Raw genomic sequence first — 14870 nt, forward strand, 5'->3', positions numbered from 1 at the left:
AGAAAAACTTCTTATGTTTCATATGTTATGTCTTTCACTTCGATATGTCTTTTACTGCAATTTCAACCAAGTACTCTTTAAGATAGGTAAACCATGTTAAAATAGGAAGGTACAAACCAGCTTCTCCAGGTAATCCAGGTGGACCAGGTATTCCTTTAGAGCCTTTGAAGCCTCTTATTCCTTGTGGTCCATATCCTGGCAATCCAGGAAGCCCCATCTCTCCAGGAAGACCAAGACTACCGGGCAATCCAGGGAGTCCTCTATCTCCTTTTGAACCAGCCAATCCCTATTAATGATTACATGTGTGTATACCAAGCATTACCTGCTTTCTGCACCAGCTTTCATAATAAAATGCCCAATTCTCTGTCTGACTATAATCTTGCATTGCTTCAGTAATACAGTAGCTCGGCTAATTTAAGAGGAATTTTTCCTCTGATTTACTTAGGATTAAAAGAATATAAATTTTAATATCAATGGTTACAAATAGAGGGCTATTAAGAGTGAAATAGCAGAAATAAATACAACAGCTTGATTTTTCAATCGCTGTGGCATTACACTGTACACTTTTTTTCTTCTTAAAACAGGTTTGGTAAAAAAATCAAAACACCTCAGAGCTCTGATTCTCCTTGAATACCACAGAGTCAGGTTTAGAGATAGTTATATCTGAATCGCTTTAACAGTTTCTCAGCTGACACAACAGAACAGTTAACTGTTACTTTTTGTTGCTGCTGAACAAAGAGCTCTGCCTTATTGATTCTAGTTTTATGGTCAGTCCTCCCAGATTTCGTGGTTTCTCTCACCCCTGTCTGAAGGTTAACTCCTAAAGACTGAACAGGAACTATTTGAATTACTATTTCCTTCTAATCATTTTAAGTAGCCAGGAAAATTGTCGTTTGATTTTTTTCTGTTGTTGTTGTTTGTTTGTTTTAAATTTTATTCATCACAGGAATGCAAGATAACGCTCCAGTATAAATATCCAAATTAACACAACAGACTGCTGAGGTTTTTCAGCAACACGTACCTACAGTAGTCTCAGCTCTCTCTGGTATTACATAAGAATATTTACCCTCATTCTTTCATGCATGTTGGTTATGCATATTGGTTGCTATAGTTGAGCATAGTACCTTAAGTCAGGTACTAAGTCAGCTAAAGTATCTGAGTAGATTAAAAAAACCCAAACTGTTGTACAAGATGTAAATACTAACTTAGTTTTTCATGAATTCTATATTAATTGCAAACAGTCCATACCCACCTTTTCACCTTTAGAGCCCTTGGATCCTTTAGAGCCAGGTCTTCCCAGAAATCCACTTGAACCTTTTCTTCCTTTGTCTCCCCTGGCCCCTGGATCTCCTCTCTCACCTTTTGGCCCTTCTGGATACACATATCCTGGCTCACCTTTTGATCCTTTATGTCCTTGATCTCCTCTAAAACCTGGAGGTCCCTGGAACAGAGCAATCAAAAGAATTTCAGTGCTAGACTTGTATCAGCTGTTTTCAGGCTTTCTTTTGTTTTAAAATTAAATACCTGAGAACTGTTCTCTTTATTCTCACCTTTATTCACTGTAACAGCACACATCAATGAACAGGGTTCTTTGGAGCTTTTTTGTTTTTTCTTTTTCTCTTGCCTCCATTTGGCCTGATTATCATTTCATTTAGGCTACTCTAAGCAGGAATGATGCAGGACATTTAATGGATCAGACTGTTAGCTACCTGGCTGTGCTTTGGTGGCACAAAAAGAAGGACAGGAAAGTAACTTAAAATCTAAGTATAGATTTCTCCTACACATGGGAGTATCTCCCCAGGGACACTGTAACTGCCACAGTTAGCTGTATTCGTAGTTAACTTCTCCTCTCCCTTCTTTCCCCCTCATGGTAAAAAGCGGGTACTCTATCACAGCCAAAACCAGTACAAGCTGATAACACACTGGGCTCTAGTGATCTTGGGCTCATGGACTCTTGGAAGCCCTCTGCAAAAGCCTGTTAGTAGACTCATTCTGCACCTGTACAGCAACCACCACAATGAATACTTGTGCATGACTTTTTTTACTGGACAGCACCAACTGTAATTTCCCATAAATAATTACCACTACAGGCATAAGTCAGAACAACCAAATGGTATGTCTGTGGCAGCAGGTGTCAGCCTTCCTTCTTCATAATGTTTCCCAAGAGGGAATTGTCCTTTGCACCCCTGAAGAGGGTATTATGAGAAGGAAGTTTCTCTGCACAGCTGGGGCTTGAGCAAGTCCTGACTATGCTGGAAACAGAGGTAAGAAGTCTGATGAAGATCACAGCACAGAAAACTCTACATATGCTTTACAGACACTGCCATGATTATAGAATTACGAAGATGAGCGGTTAACTGTAAACTACCCATATCAGGCAGAAGCAGCAGCCTAGCCATCATGAAATGCAGCACAGATCAATCACACAGGTATTTACCTGCCTCAGTGCCTGGGCTGAACTTCTTGCTGCACTGAGCAAAACAGGCTCATGTAAAGCTAGGTCAGCCATACATTACAGTCTCTACCTAGGCCTCCCATGCAGGCACATTCATTACTAGAGAAAGAAAACTGTTGAGATCACACAGCATGACACTGCATGTAACAGCAATCATGAGGTTTCTTTGAAATAATTCTTGTGCAATCTGAAGAATAATCTGAAAAACCAAAGTCTTACTTGAGCTCCTGGAAACCCTGGTGCTCCTGGAGAACCTGGAGAACCTTTTGGACCTGTTGTTCCTTCTCTACCTGCAAAAGAAACAGCGTATTTTGTAAAGAAAAATGAAAACAAGGATATGGATTTTGACAAACTCTGATAATCACACCCAGCATTGAATGTTTCTGCTTGTTACATTGACTGCATCATCATAGACTGCCCTGGCTTCAGGCTACACCTAAGTCTATTAGCATTCTGACTACACCTCTTTTAGGGCTTGGGCTCATATCAGTGGATGGAGCTGCATCAGGCTCTCACACTCATCACAACCTTACCGCTAGTTCAAGGGCTGCACGCTGCAGAGATGGCCATACCTAATTCTCACACTAAAAGCAAGATCATTGGCATTTCCTACTATCCTGTTAGAAACAACAAGGTAATTTACCAGGCATGCCATCCTGGCCATGTGGCCCAGGAGAACCAGGACGACCAGGTATTCCTGGAATATAGCTGCAATCAGTACACACGCGAGCTTCATCACCTAGAATGAAAATAATTCATTAGTTGTTCCACAGCAAGTGATTCCCAAGCTTGACTAATGTGTTACATAGTTTGTTATAGAGGATGGCTAACACTTTTTGGCCAGGCAGCAGCAGGATCATGGCTTTAATTTTGTTGGAAGATCACTTCCAACGCAGTACAAAATTACCTGTGGTCAGACAGTGAATCAGAATTGATTGCATTTAATTGAAACTGCAGGAACATCCAGTTTAAATTCAAGTCTAGTTTTAGTAAACCATTTGGATACAGTCATTCTACTGATAAACCAAATTCTCTCAAAAGAAGAAAGGGACGTTGGCTTCAAACTAGTGTAGCTCCGTAACAGCCTGGGTAACTTTAATGGCTAGCAAGTGGCAAAGAGATTCAGCAGCTCCTATGGTGAAATTCGCAGAGGGAACTTTCTCTCAGAGAACAACTTTTAGTGTTGAACATAACAATATGAAAACCCTACCAATCTGTAATAACTGTTTGTTCCAGTGAAGATCTAAACCCTGCTGCAGTGCTGTACAACGGGTGTGCAGCACTGGCACATTCACTGCTCTTTTAGCTGCTGTTTACTGTGAGGGGAGGAAGACATCTTGCTATACCTAATGAATTTTCTTAAATCTCTGAACTCAAACGGCCTAAGCGAATTCAAAACTTCATGAGAATCCGTGAAGATTACTGGATTGCACCATCTACTTCTGAGTGATAATTTTCTGAAACTGACCTTTCATGCCAATATCTCCTGGAGGTCCCGGAGGTCCTGTGCACCCTGGCTCTCCAGGAAGTCCTGGCAGGCCTGTTCGAAACGTTACTCTACCTGTTAATTGAATGAGCATGGTACCATTACATCAGAAGATTATTCAGACAATTCTCTAGTTGCTAAGAGAGAAAAAAGTTGCAGGGATGAGCTGGAAGACAGTATTATGATCTTTATGGGTCCCTTCCAACTTGAGATATTCTATGATTCTATGATTCATTTTAAAAAAGAGAGGTATCTGGACAAATACAAAACACCTGAAACTGGAAGTACTTGAGGATAAATATAGTAATGCCAAAGAAAATCTCAGCAGATTGTTCAATCGATCTGTCTAGGCTGTTAAAGCATAGTCCCTTCTGGGGAAAGTATTTCCATTTTATTTGAATCAACAGAAACATAATTATTTTTTTTTCCACCATGAATGGAAGGGAAACTTTTTTTTTAAATTCTAAATTATTAATGTTGCTCATTTATCTTTGACAGAATCATTCTAGGGTATTTACTATTAATTTGGAAAAACAGAACATGCATCAAGCTCTTCCTAAGGTAATACATTTAGGGGATAGATATATTTTTCAAAGAGAGAGAAAAGAGAAGCACTACATTGGTATTAGTTCATAAAAACTTGTTTTGGCCATACCACATATAAAAGAAACATGATGCTGTTGGTATTCCTAGTTAAAGAGGTATTCCTAGTTAATACATTTTCTGTAAGTTTTATGAACTGCTACTGCTTTATTTTCACGCTGCCAGAACTTCAAACCTGCTCTAAAGCCCACTAAGACCTCTGGAGGCATGCAAGTGATTTCTCTAGCTTTCAGATTAGCCCCTTCTGAATTTAGTTTTACAGATTCACTACAGCTTTTGGAATAATTCATTTTAAGAACAGATTTTCTCTCATTAGCCTTCCCTGGTTTTATGCAGCAGATTTTTATTGTCAGAGTTACACAAGAAGGTGAGAAATCTTTATACTGGGAAGTCATTGCATCTTCCCCGCAGAATCTCATTAGCACTGGAGCACAGACCTTTGCTACATATGTTTTCATGAATATCCTAAAACAAAATTTACAGAGAGAAATTATATTCAGCCATATTACTCAAAATATACTCTGTAAGTAATGTATTTATATAATCTCATATATTAGATATGGAGATGACTCTGGATGTGTTCTTGTTCACTATATATTGAATACTGAAACGTCACCTGGTTCTCCTGGAGGACCTGGTAATCCAACAGAACCAGGTTTGCCAGTAATACCAGGTAGTCCTGGAGGGCCTACAACACACAAGCCAGTTTGTCCTTTCTCTCCTTTTATTCCTTTTGGCCCAGGAAATCCAGGGGGACCTCTCAGACCAGGTCTTGTCACACCTAACCAAAGAGGAAAAAATACAAAAAAGAAGTTAAAGAAGAAATGGAATTTCAAAGCAAAGTAAGTACTCAATAGGATAAGTGACAGACAAACATAGTGAGTTCATCCCACAAATCTTTTTTATCTTGTAATCTGTTAAATAATCACAATGAAAATGTAAAGACCTTTAAACATTTTCTTTAACCTCTCTTTAAATACTTGGCCCATCAAGGCTTTGGGGTGAGAATTTTTTACCACTCAGAGATATGTTTCTAGTCATCTGAAGTTAAATTTCACAAAGCTGATACAGTATAAGAGGCAGGAAAAACAATGTATTTTATTATTGGTACTACACATACCAATCATTACACATACCTGGTCTACCAGCATCTCCAGGAGGACCCTGTGGCCCTGCAAAAGCAATGTATTTTGAACTTGAGTTAGACCACTGTATACTCTGCAAAGTCACTACTCAATAATATTGATTGCAAACTTTGGGCTTCTGCATTTTAAGCTTATTTTATATTTTAAGAATTTGGGTTTGCCTGAGTAGGCATCTACTACTTATGCAACTGTTGCATACTGACAATTCTCACTGAAATCCAGCAAGATACGGATGTTTACAACAGGTAGGAATAGGACCCACCATATTTATCTTAGGTGAGGATGCACTCAGTTACTTGAGAACAACTTTACAGGCCTGCAAACTTACTTCTTTTTGCCACTATTATTTGCTCTAATAAATATACCACCTCTTACCAATGCATTTGGTAATTCTTTGCAAGGCTCAACTTTCCCATTGCCATCCCTTGGAAGTATGTAAGTAGATTTATAACAACAAAGTGTATTCACTGAATGCAACACAATCACTTGGATACATAAATATTCATAAAACTAGAACATCAAAACACAGAAGGCAAGGACTTGCTAGATGAATATGAGATGTAGTCTACATCCGCTGCCTCAGAATTCAGCCCATACCTCCTTGTTATACTGTGATACAGCTCAAATAATAAATCAGTACATTTGAATTTTACATCATGGCCAAAATAAACAAACAAAAAAAGCTTTCAGATCTTTATTATTTTGGAATGATAGGCAATAAAAATGTCAGGAGACAAACTATGAAAGCTACCAAAAAAAAAAAAAAAAAAAAAAAAAGAGAGAGAGAGAGGGAAAGAAGCACATGACCTTTAACAGAATTACAGCCCTGGTGGTTTGTCTATGGTGTATACAAACAATGTGCTGATGCAGTAGTCCACTAAGGTCACAAGACAGGATGTCCATGAGCTTAGGTGCTCAACTCAGCTAATCTGCGCAAAGAAGTGTGCCAGCTTCATTATTTTTAAGAGGAAATACATCCATAAATCAAAGTCTTAAGATACATTTTAATTCTGCAATTAGCTGGAAGTAATTTAGAAATACTCTTGTAAAGGCAGAAGCAGGTTGCTGGGTGCTCAGAAATCTAGCCTGCAACAAGCCCTTTGAGTGGACAGCTCATGCTAAAAGATTGTAGTTGTGATGTCCCACCCACCAGGCATGCCACGTTGACCTTTTGGTCCTGGAGGTCCAGGGGGTCCTTCATCTCCTTTTTCACCAACCACATAATCATAATACTCTGTCTTAAGAGAAAGATGGTAACAAAAGAGAATAATAAGAATGAAGAGAGAGGCACAATTATGATCTCATTCATAATTTTGATGTTGTGACACCATGAGACCTTTCTAATCACATGGTAATTACAAGCAGCCAGAAATGAAATCATAATTGTCATACACAGATAATGTCAAGAGACCCATACAAATAGATAGGGCAGGGATTTCAGCTCAATTCCTCAACTCCCAGACAACTCCTCTGACTGCAGATGCAATTATACAGGAAAGGTATAAGTTGGAGACCCAATCACAAATATTACAGCAGCATGAAATAGAAAATATTCTTGAAATAAATCTCTAGGAATCACTTGGTCTTTTCCATTGGCTCAAACCAGCATCAGCTATATCACGACTACTCTTTTCAATAATCATACATGAAAACAGACAAAAATCAACTCTTAAATCACACACGTATTAAAAAAGTCATTCCCATAAAAATTAACACTTAATTTATTAACGTTTAATACTAAGATGTTTCAAAGTTTCTACAAATTACAGGCAAAATCAAAAGGCAATTTGCTGTAACTCTTTTTTTTCTTTTATAACTCCGAATGTTTGCTCTTTTCTGGATTATTTTGCATGGGTACCATTACTGACAAATCAGTATTAGAATAATTATTGTGCCTTGATATATAAACATCACACTGATTATTAATGAACCAATTTTAAAAGGAATAAAAAACTGCTTAAAATTAAATTCACCATTTTTACTTTTCTCTGTCAATACCACAAACAACTCACCTTTTTACAAAGTTCTTTCGTTTGAACAATTTGGGCAGAAGGTTTCCATTAGGTGCACACTAGCAAGGCAGCATGACTAGACAGAAATCGTACTCATAGCCTCTCTTGCTTTCTTTAAAAAGTCTTATTAGGATTTTAAAATTAACACCACCTGTCCTGGCACTGATCAGAGATTGGTTTAAAAATTGTTGGAACTGAGTGAGGTCTAACCAAGCCCTGACAGTGCATCCAGCTTCACAGGAAGGAAGATGCCGTCTCTATGAGCCTCCCTGCAACATCAGTACTTTGAGAAAGCTATACCTCGATGAGAGCATCACAGAACATCCAATACTGCCTCATACAGACAGTTTGTCTTATTCTTAATCTAATGGTTTAGAAAAATTATATGATTAAGATAATTTACACTTACTCGACCACAAGCTCCAGGCGGACCAGTGTTTCCTTTCATCCCCTTCGCCAGAGGACAGAGATGGGTTTATTAAAAACAATACATGACATTTGGTACCCACTGTTACTTCAGTACATTGCTCATAGCATTAAAGAACTTCTGCTCCTGACCAGTCGTTCACCACCCCGTCTCTGTTCCTTACACAACTATTCAGCTACATACACCAAAAAGTACAGGAAGGCATCAGCAGGCATAGACAGACACCAGTTCAAGCACACAACCTATTTCAGCTGATCCATTCCCTATTCCATGATATCATTACTTGCCATCTGTTAGGTAAAGTAAAACACATTATATACACAGTGATAAATAAAACAATATAATAAAACATACCTTGTCCTCATCCCCCAAAACAACAACAAAACCATTAGACAATACCTTAGCTCCTTGCCTGCCAGCCGCTCCTGGTTTGCCCTGTTCACCCTTTTGTCCCTGCAAGTGACAAAACACAATTTTACGAGGATTAATCTTTTAGCATGGCCATCAGGAAGACCTAAAATGGAAAGTTTAAATCTTTCATGGCGATGGCAAGTGAGTGTGACTTGCTCAGGTGAAGAAATCCTAGGGCAAGACTCAGTTTGGGGTAGAATTCCATGTCTGTGGGAAATACCACAGGTCTCTCATCCAAACCTGCCTTTATAACAGCCCATTCCACCAATTCCAAAGTGGAGCTGCTCTGGATAGCAAAGTGTAGGAGGCTCTGATTTGTTCTCCCGCTGCAACTACTATTTCTGGAAGGGGAAAAACTGAACACAATGTGAGACACTCACATTCAGCAACTCCCTCTCCCAGAACTTGGTCAGTCTGCATGGTGCTGATCTCAAGAATTGTAAGCAAGGCAAGACCAGGAGGGAAAATAGCGCAGACTGCTGCTAAGGCTTTCTGCAAATGTATACATGCAAGGAAAAGGGACTTCCTGGAGGCTTATGCAGCTGAATGCACTGCTAGTTAGTAAAATTGAAATGGGACCAGAGCAATGACATGTCTGTCATGACACAAAGTCTTCTTTCTGTTAGCTGAGGTAGTAGAGCTTTGTGGTCTGTCATTCCACGTTCTTTGTCAGACTGGCCTGTGTTTAGACTGTCTGCAAAGGTCATTTTGGTATAATGAAGATGATGTTTTAGTAAGAGATATGTGAAATGGGCTATTCTGATGCTAAGAATTTTGATATTTGTAAGGTTACTGTGACCCTAATGATGTCGTTAAAGTGGAACTGAAGTAAATATAAAAGAATTTTATTTTAACCAATTGAATACAGTATTCCAAATACATTTGAACTTCAGCTTTTAACTTAGTACACAAATGAGATCATTTTCGTTATAAAATGGCATATTTTAAGAATTACATGATGACAAGATGACAGTTTAATATCTATCAGTCATCTTGTTTCAGGACAAGGCAGCTGTGACTTTCACAATAACTTTTCTTTGTAAAAGAACTTATTTGATTCTAGTGATTAAGAATTATTCATTTTACTTCTTGATTTATGCTGAGGTGAAGATATAACACTTTTGCAAAAATTTCAGTGTGACTAACTAGAATTAAACTCAGTAGAATTAATTTTGCATAACTTGAACCGTGTCTCAAACTCATTAGATAGCCAGCAGCAAGCAATAGGTCTTTTTATTTTACACAGAATAGACAACATCTATGAACTGAGCCTTTCCCTCCTGCATGGTATGTCCCAAGGACAGCTGCGTGAACGGGGATGTTTCACAGTGTATGCAAATTAACATTTGCAAACACATTCTGCAATGAGAAAAAGCGGTGACAGGAAGATATGACTGTGATAAACAGACAACTATTACTCAGAAGACGTTTAGAAGGCTTCCTTCATTACCGGTAAGCCAGGTGGACCCGGGGCACCTTCTTTTCCAGGTTTACCCTACAAAGGAAAAATATAAAATCAAATCAAATTGATAAAATAAAATAAAATTATCAAAAAAGGGGTCATTGCATTCAAAGAGCATAACAACTAAATACTGTGCATATAACTGTATTTTAGGTCTTTATAAATTTTGAAAAGCCATTAAGGCTATTTTTCCAATGTTAATTGTTTCTAATCATAACTAGTGTTCATAAACCTCTACAAAACAGGGAGTAAGATATTCCCTGGACATTCCTCCTCCTGTGGAGGATTAGTTGAGGCAGACACTTCACCAGCACAAAGTGCCAGACAAGTGCAGAAAGCTTGGTGCAAAATCAGGTCCTTGCAGAAGCAAGATAAATGACAAAACAATAAAACAATACAGCAGCTAGCAGCCCTTCTAATGGTGAGCATGGAAAGATACCGAAGGGAAACTTTTCTCTTACACAAAATGGGGTTAAGAGATGACTTAAAGTGAAATCATTTCATGAAAAAGAACAGGGAGGGCACTTCAAAGGTATTGGAAGTAGGGCAATAAATGGAGAAGTGAAAATAGAAGGAGGCAGTGTGCCAGAGGTATCTGCTGTTTTCTATGGTGCACAGCACAGTGGGAAGCTTTCTGATGGGGTCTTGGTATCTACTGTGGCAAAAATACACATTAAGCAATTCATAACACCAAAAAAAGAAGACAAAGGGAAGGAAGAGAAGGGACGAAAATGATAAGAGAAACAGAACAAAATGAAATTTGATATTTTGTGATCACCGATACAATTCCAATAGCAAAAGGAAACATTTTGTTTTCATTTTAGAATACACAGGCAGTCAATGTCTTAACACAAATTGTAATTCCTTAGCATTCTTCAAGGTCAAGAGGCAGAAAATCAAGGGTGCTCTACTACTTCCTCGACAAAGAAGGGAGGGAGAGGTCAATTAAGAAGAGTTCTAAAAAATTCTGCATGGCAGGACAGGGCTTTTGCAAACAGAAGACATAATATGGAAGAAACACAGAAGAGAGAGGAAGAGTAACACACATTGGATATCAAGAACTTTTAGTACTTTACACCAGTGACTCAAACAGAAATTAAAGTTTTCATAATGTATAGGAATAATAAAAATAACATTCAAGTTGCTATATAGCATCATCATTATGCACCATACAACTGACGAAAGAGAAGTCTCCAGGTAGTACTGGTCTTGTCTTGCTGCCTTTCCTTGTTGAAGAAAATTTATTGCAACCACAAGAAGTATGGGGAAAGTTTCCAAAGACATATGGTTGTACTGAATTAAATATTTAATTTGAAAATTATTTTTCTTAATATTGCTTTCAAAATGTGTTTGGAATCAAAATATTTTGTTCAGCAATTGTCACAGAACGTTTTGATTTTTTTTCCCCCTGATTACATATAGGTAAACTGTTATGAATTCAAACAGTTTTAGTTACTGAGAACATGCATCTTTCATTGATTAGTTTTTATTTGGAAGCCATTTCAATGCAAAGTCCTAACTTTTTATTTAATTATCTTCAAAATGTAGATATACTCAAGTAAATTATATTTTAATGTGTATGGTTTTTAAAATAAACATATCATTTTTTTCTCATATTATCCTGTTAACAGAATAACTCTCTTATGACAACTTTATTCATGTCTCCACATACCTGCTGGTTGAGCATACTAATTTAAGTCTGCTGCCTTAAGTAAAGCCAATGTTTTTAATTCTCTTCTACATAGACACTGGCACTCTAAAGCCCGTATGTGTTCAGAAGAGCACTTTTTTTTTTAACTAAGTTTCAACAGTAGAACCTTTACAGCAAAACAGAGAGAAGTGCATCCACCATCAACTGACCCCTACTTCATGTACTTATGGTATGTGAGCCTATGGTATGTGAGCCTATTTAACTTTCAGCTCTCTAGTGTGGTTTACTGGATGAAAGAGCTTTTGAATCTAAGAAAATTCACTCTGAGTGGCATTGAAACAAAAACAGGAGAGCAACACTAGTGCAAAACTGCTTTTAAGACAAGACTAACATACGTGTATTCAATTGTTTGCACTTACCTGTGCTCCGGGTTCTCCTCGGTCACCCTTTTCACTTTGAGAATCACCATCTGGCCCCTGTAACAAAACCACCCTCAAGATACACATCTTTTAAGACTCACATTTTCTAATTTAAATATATTTTTTATGATTTTGTTATCTTTTAAAGAAAAGCATAAAAATAAAGTACAGTTAGAATGCTACTAATAGGTATTCTATTGTATTCTTTAGTTCTATTCATTAAAAGTTAGAATAAGTACTGTAAATACTGGACTCTAAAGAGTAGCATTTACTAGGTGGTGCTGCCTGAACATCTGGATTTAAAGGATTTATTTCTGGTCACTTACTGTAAACCCCACTGGTCCTGGAAGTCCTCTTGATCCTTTTTCTCCTTTCTCTCCTTTCAAGTCCTATTACACAGAAAAGCAAAATTTAATATGGTCTCTTGAATTTTTCTGTGCTTGCCGTAACACTCAAAGCTTTACAAATAGGAAATCCTTACGTTACCAGCAAGCTTCTTTAAGCAGAATGGTTCTACTTAAATGACTAAGAAACAGAAACTTCCTATCAGCACTTCTGCCTAAGTCTATGATGTTTGAAAAAGAAACTGGCTCTGAACATAGCGAGTTCAAAATGACCTACCTGTGATTGCGTGCAAGGGGACTGGAGTAAATATCCCCAGAAACGGCAAAAAAATCACAAGAAAAAAACAAATAAACCTTAGTTGTTTCACTGGAGCTACAGTTACTTCCATGGTAATGGAGGTACAGTAAATGCAGTGGCTACCCATGCAATCCATGCCTCTGTGGGCTCAAGATTAGATTACCCTTCTGTGCAGTACTATTATGTATTGGGACACATCCTAATGTCATTGTAAAGACAAAGTTTATGGACTGCCTAATTATTACCTGGTTAGACACATGCCCCAAACTATTTATTTAAGGAACTTTGAGAGGGTTTTAAACCTTAATGCCCAATGTCTCTGAAAAATCGCCATTCCCCTATGACACACTGCCACAGCTGTGACTGGGAAGTGTTCCAGGTCATCCACATTTGATTTAAACAGGGAAGAGCAGCTGCTGTGCCTGAAAGCTGAACCTTGCTTCTGCAATCTTTCTCTTCCCTCCTCAATACAGTCTTGATGTAAAATTCACTTTTTACCTTAGCACATAAAGAGAGAGTTTTGATAATTCCATGGATTAGATACAAATTAAATAAGGAAAACAGTCACAGTCTTGTTCTGTTAATACGTGAAGACTTAGAACTGTGTATCAACTACTGCTGCTTAAGTTCTATATATGGACAAAGTGCAAGAATTTTAATTCAGAAAGCAATACTTAACATGAAGCTGAACCAGAGTCTTTCGTTTCTCCAGTACTCATTGTTTTTCCAAAACTTTCCATGATTACTAGGGTTCCAGTAAAAACAATGAGAAAATAAACCATGAAATGTACATGAATGTGTTGCAAGCTTTTGTGAAACTCTGGTAGCTCAGTCCTGATATTTTCAGTGACAAGGCCCAGGGGTGGCCTGGCACTTGACCCTGACAGGGCCACAGCTGTGGCTTTAATACCCATTCAGAAAATCCATGTTGATTTGGTGAAGCTAAAAGTGATTTACTTTTCATGTACTGAGAGATCCACAGCAGGTGGATTACTAATAAGCATTTAGCATTCCACTGGCATTGTGCAGATGTGCACGTGAATACACAGGCCTCAGCTGAGCTCGCTGTACAGACACACTCTAAGAAGAGCTTAGTATCTAACTAAACAAGTCTGAGAAGTGTTTGATGCATGCACTTGCAGCCCAGAAGTAGGGGGCTGCATCAAAAGAAGTGTGGCCAGCAGACCCAGAGAGGTGATTCTCCCCCTCTGCTCTGCTCTCGTGAGACCCCACCTGGAGTACTGCGTCCAGCTCTGGAGCCCTCGGCACAAGAAGGACATGGACCTGTTGGAACGGGCCCAGAGGAGGGCCATGAAGATGAACAAAGGGCTGGAGCACCTCTGCTATGAGGAAAGGCTGAGGGAGCTGGAGTTGTTGAGCCTGGAGAAGAGAAGGCTCTGAGGAAACCTTACAGCAGCCTTCCAGCACCTAAAGGGGGCCTACAAGAAAGCTGGGGAGGGGCTGTTTGCAAGGGCATGTAGCGATAGGACAAGGGGCAATGGTTTTAAACTAGAGCAGGGTAGGTTTAGATTAGACATTAGGAAGAAGTTCTTTACAATGAGGGTGGTGAGACACTGGGACAGGTTGCCCAGAGAGGTGGTGGAGGCCCCATCCCTGGAGACATTCAAGGCCAGGCTGGATGAGGCTCTGAGCAACCTGATCTAGTTGCAGATGTCCCTGCTGACTGCAGGGGGGTTGGACTAGATGGCCTTTAAAGGTCCCCCCCAACCCAAAACATTCTATGATTCTATGTTAGGACGGGTAAAAGGAAAAGTTATGGGCACAATGAGGACGAAAATGTCCTCTCAAATTACAACGTAGTAAAATCGCTAATCTGAATGTGATGTTTAACAATTTTACTACCGTCATGTTGTCTGGTCCACTTAATGTCACAATAACGGTTCCTGGTGGTCCAGGGGGTCCAGTTAACCCAGTGTCACCCTTGACAGAAAAAAGAAAAACAGAGCAATTACAAGCAGTCTTTTTTATTATTTCAAATTACTATTGCTATACTTTTGACATCGTGTCTGTCATTACACTTAGCTGTTAATACAGTTAACATTTCTCTTTGCTTGCTATTTATCTTCCAATAAAAAAGGCATATGGAAGACTTAAGACTACTATGACCACCTTCTCTCAGCTGAGATATAAAAATGC

The 14870-nt window shown here is 38.6% G+C and overlaps 1 protein-coding gene across 1 annotated transcript in view; it reads right to left on the bottom strand.

Annotated features, from left to right (window-relative positions):
• The window catches only part of COL4A3 (collagen type IV alpha 3 chain), a 65998-nt gene that overhangs the window by 24501 nt on the left and 26627 nt on the right, over positions 1–14870 (bottom strand). The window contains exons 13-26 of the mRNA XM_063339015.1: positions 14577–14654; positions 12398–12460; positions 12072–12128; positions 9990–10034; positions 8528–8581; positions 8111–8152; positions 6840–6927; positions 5681–5716; positions 5161–5325; positions 3924–4016; positions 3099–3194; positions 2675–2745; positions 1253–1441; positions 118–286 (exon numbers count right to left, since the gene is read on the bottom strand). Coding sequence (XP_063195085.1) covers positions 118–286; positions 1253–1441; positions 2675–2745; positions 3099–3194; positions 3924–4016; positions 5161–5325; positions 5681–5716; positions 6840–6927; positions 8111–8152; positions 8528–8581; positions 9990–10034; positions 12072–12128; positions 12398–12460; positions 14577–14654 — 1246 coding nt within the window. The remainder of the gene's footprint in view (positions 1–117; positions 287–1252; positions 1442–2674; positions 2746–3098; positions 3195–3923; positions 4017–5160; positions 5326–5680; positions 5717–6839; positions 6928–8110; positions 8153–8527; positions 8582–9989; positions 10035–12071; positions 12129–12397; positions 12461–14576; positions 14655–14870) is intronic.

This window comes from Chroicocephalus ridibundus, chromosome 6, assembly GCF_963924245.1.
Source record: "Chroicocephalus ridibundus chromosome 6, bChrRid1.1, whole genome shotgun sequence".
NCBI classification, from domain to species: domain Eukaryota; kingdom Metazoa; phylum Chordata; class Aves; order Charadriiformes; family Laridae; genus Chroicocephalus; species Chroicocephalus ridibundus.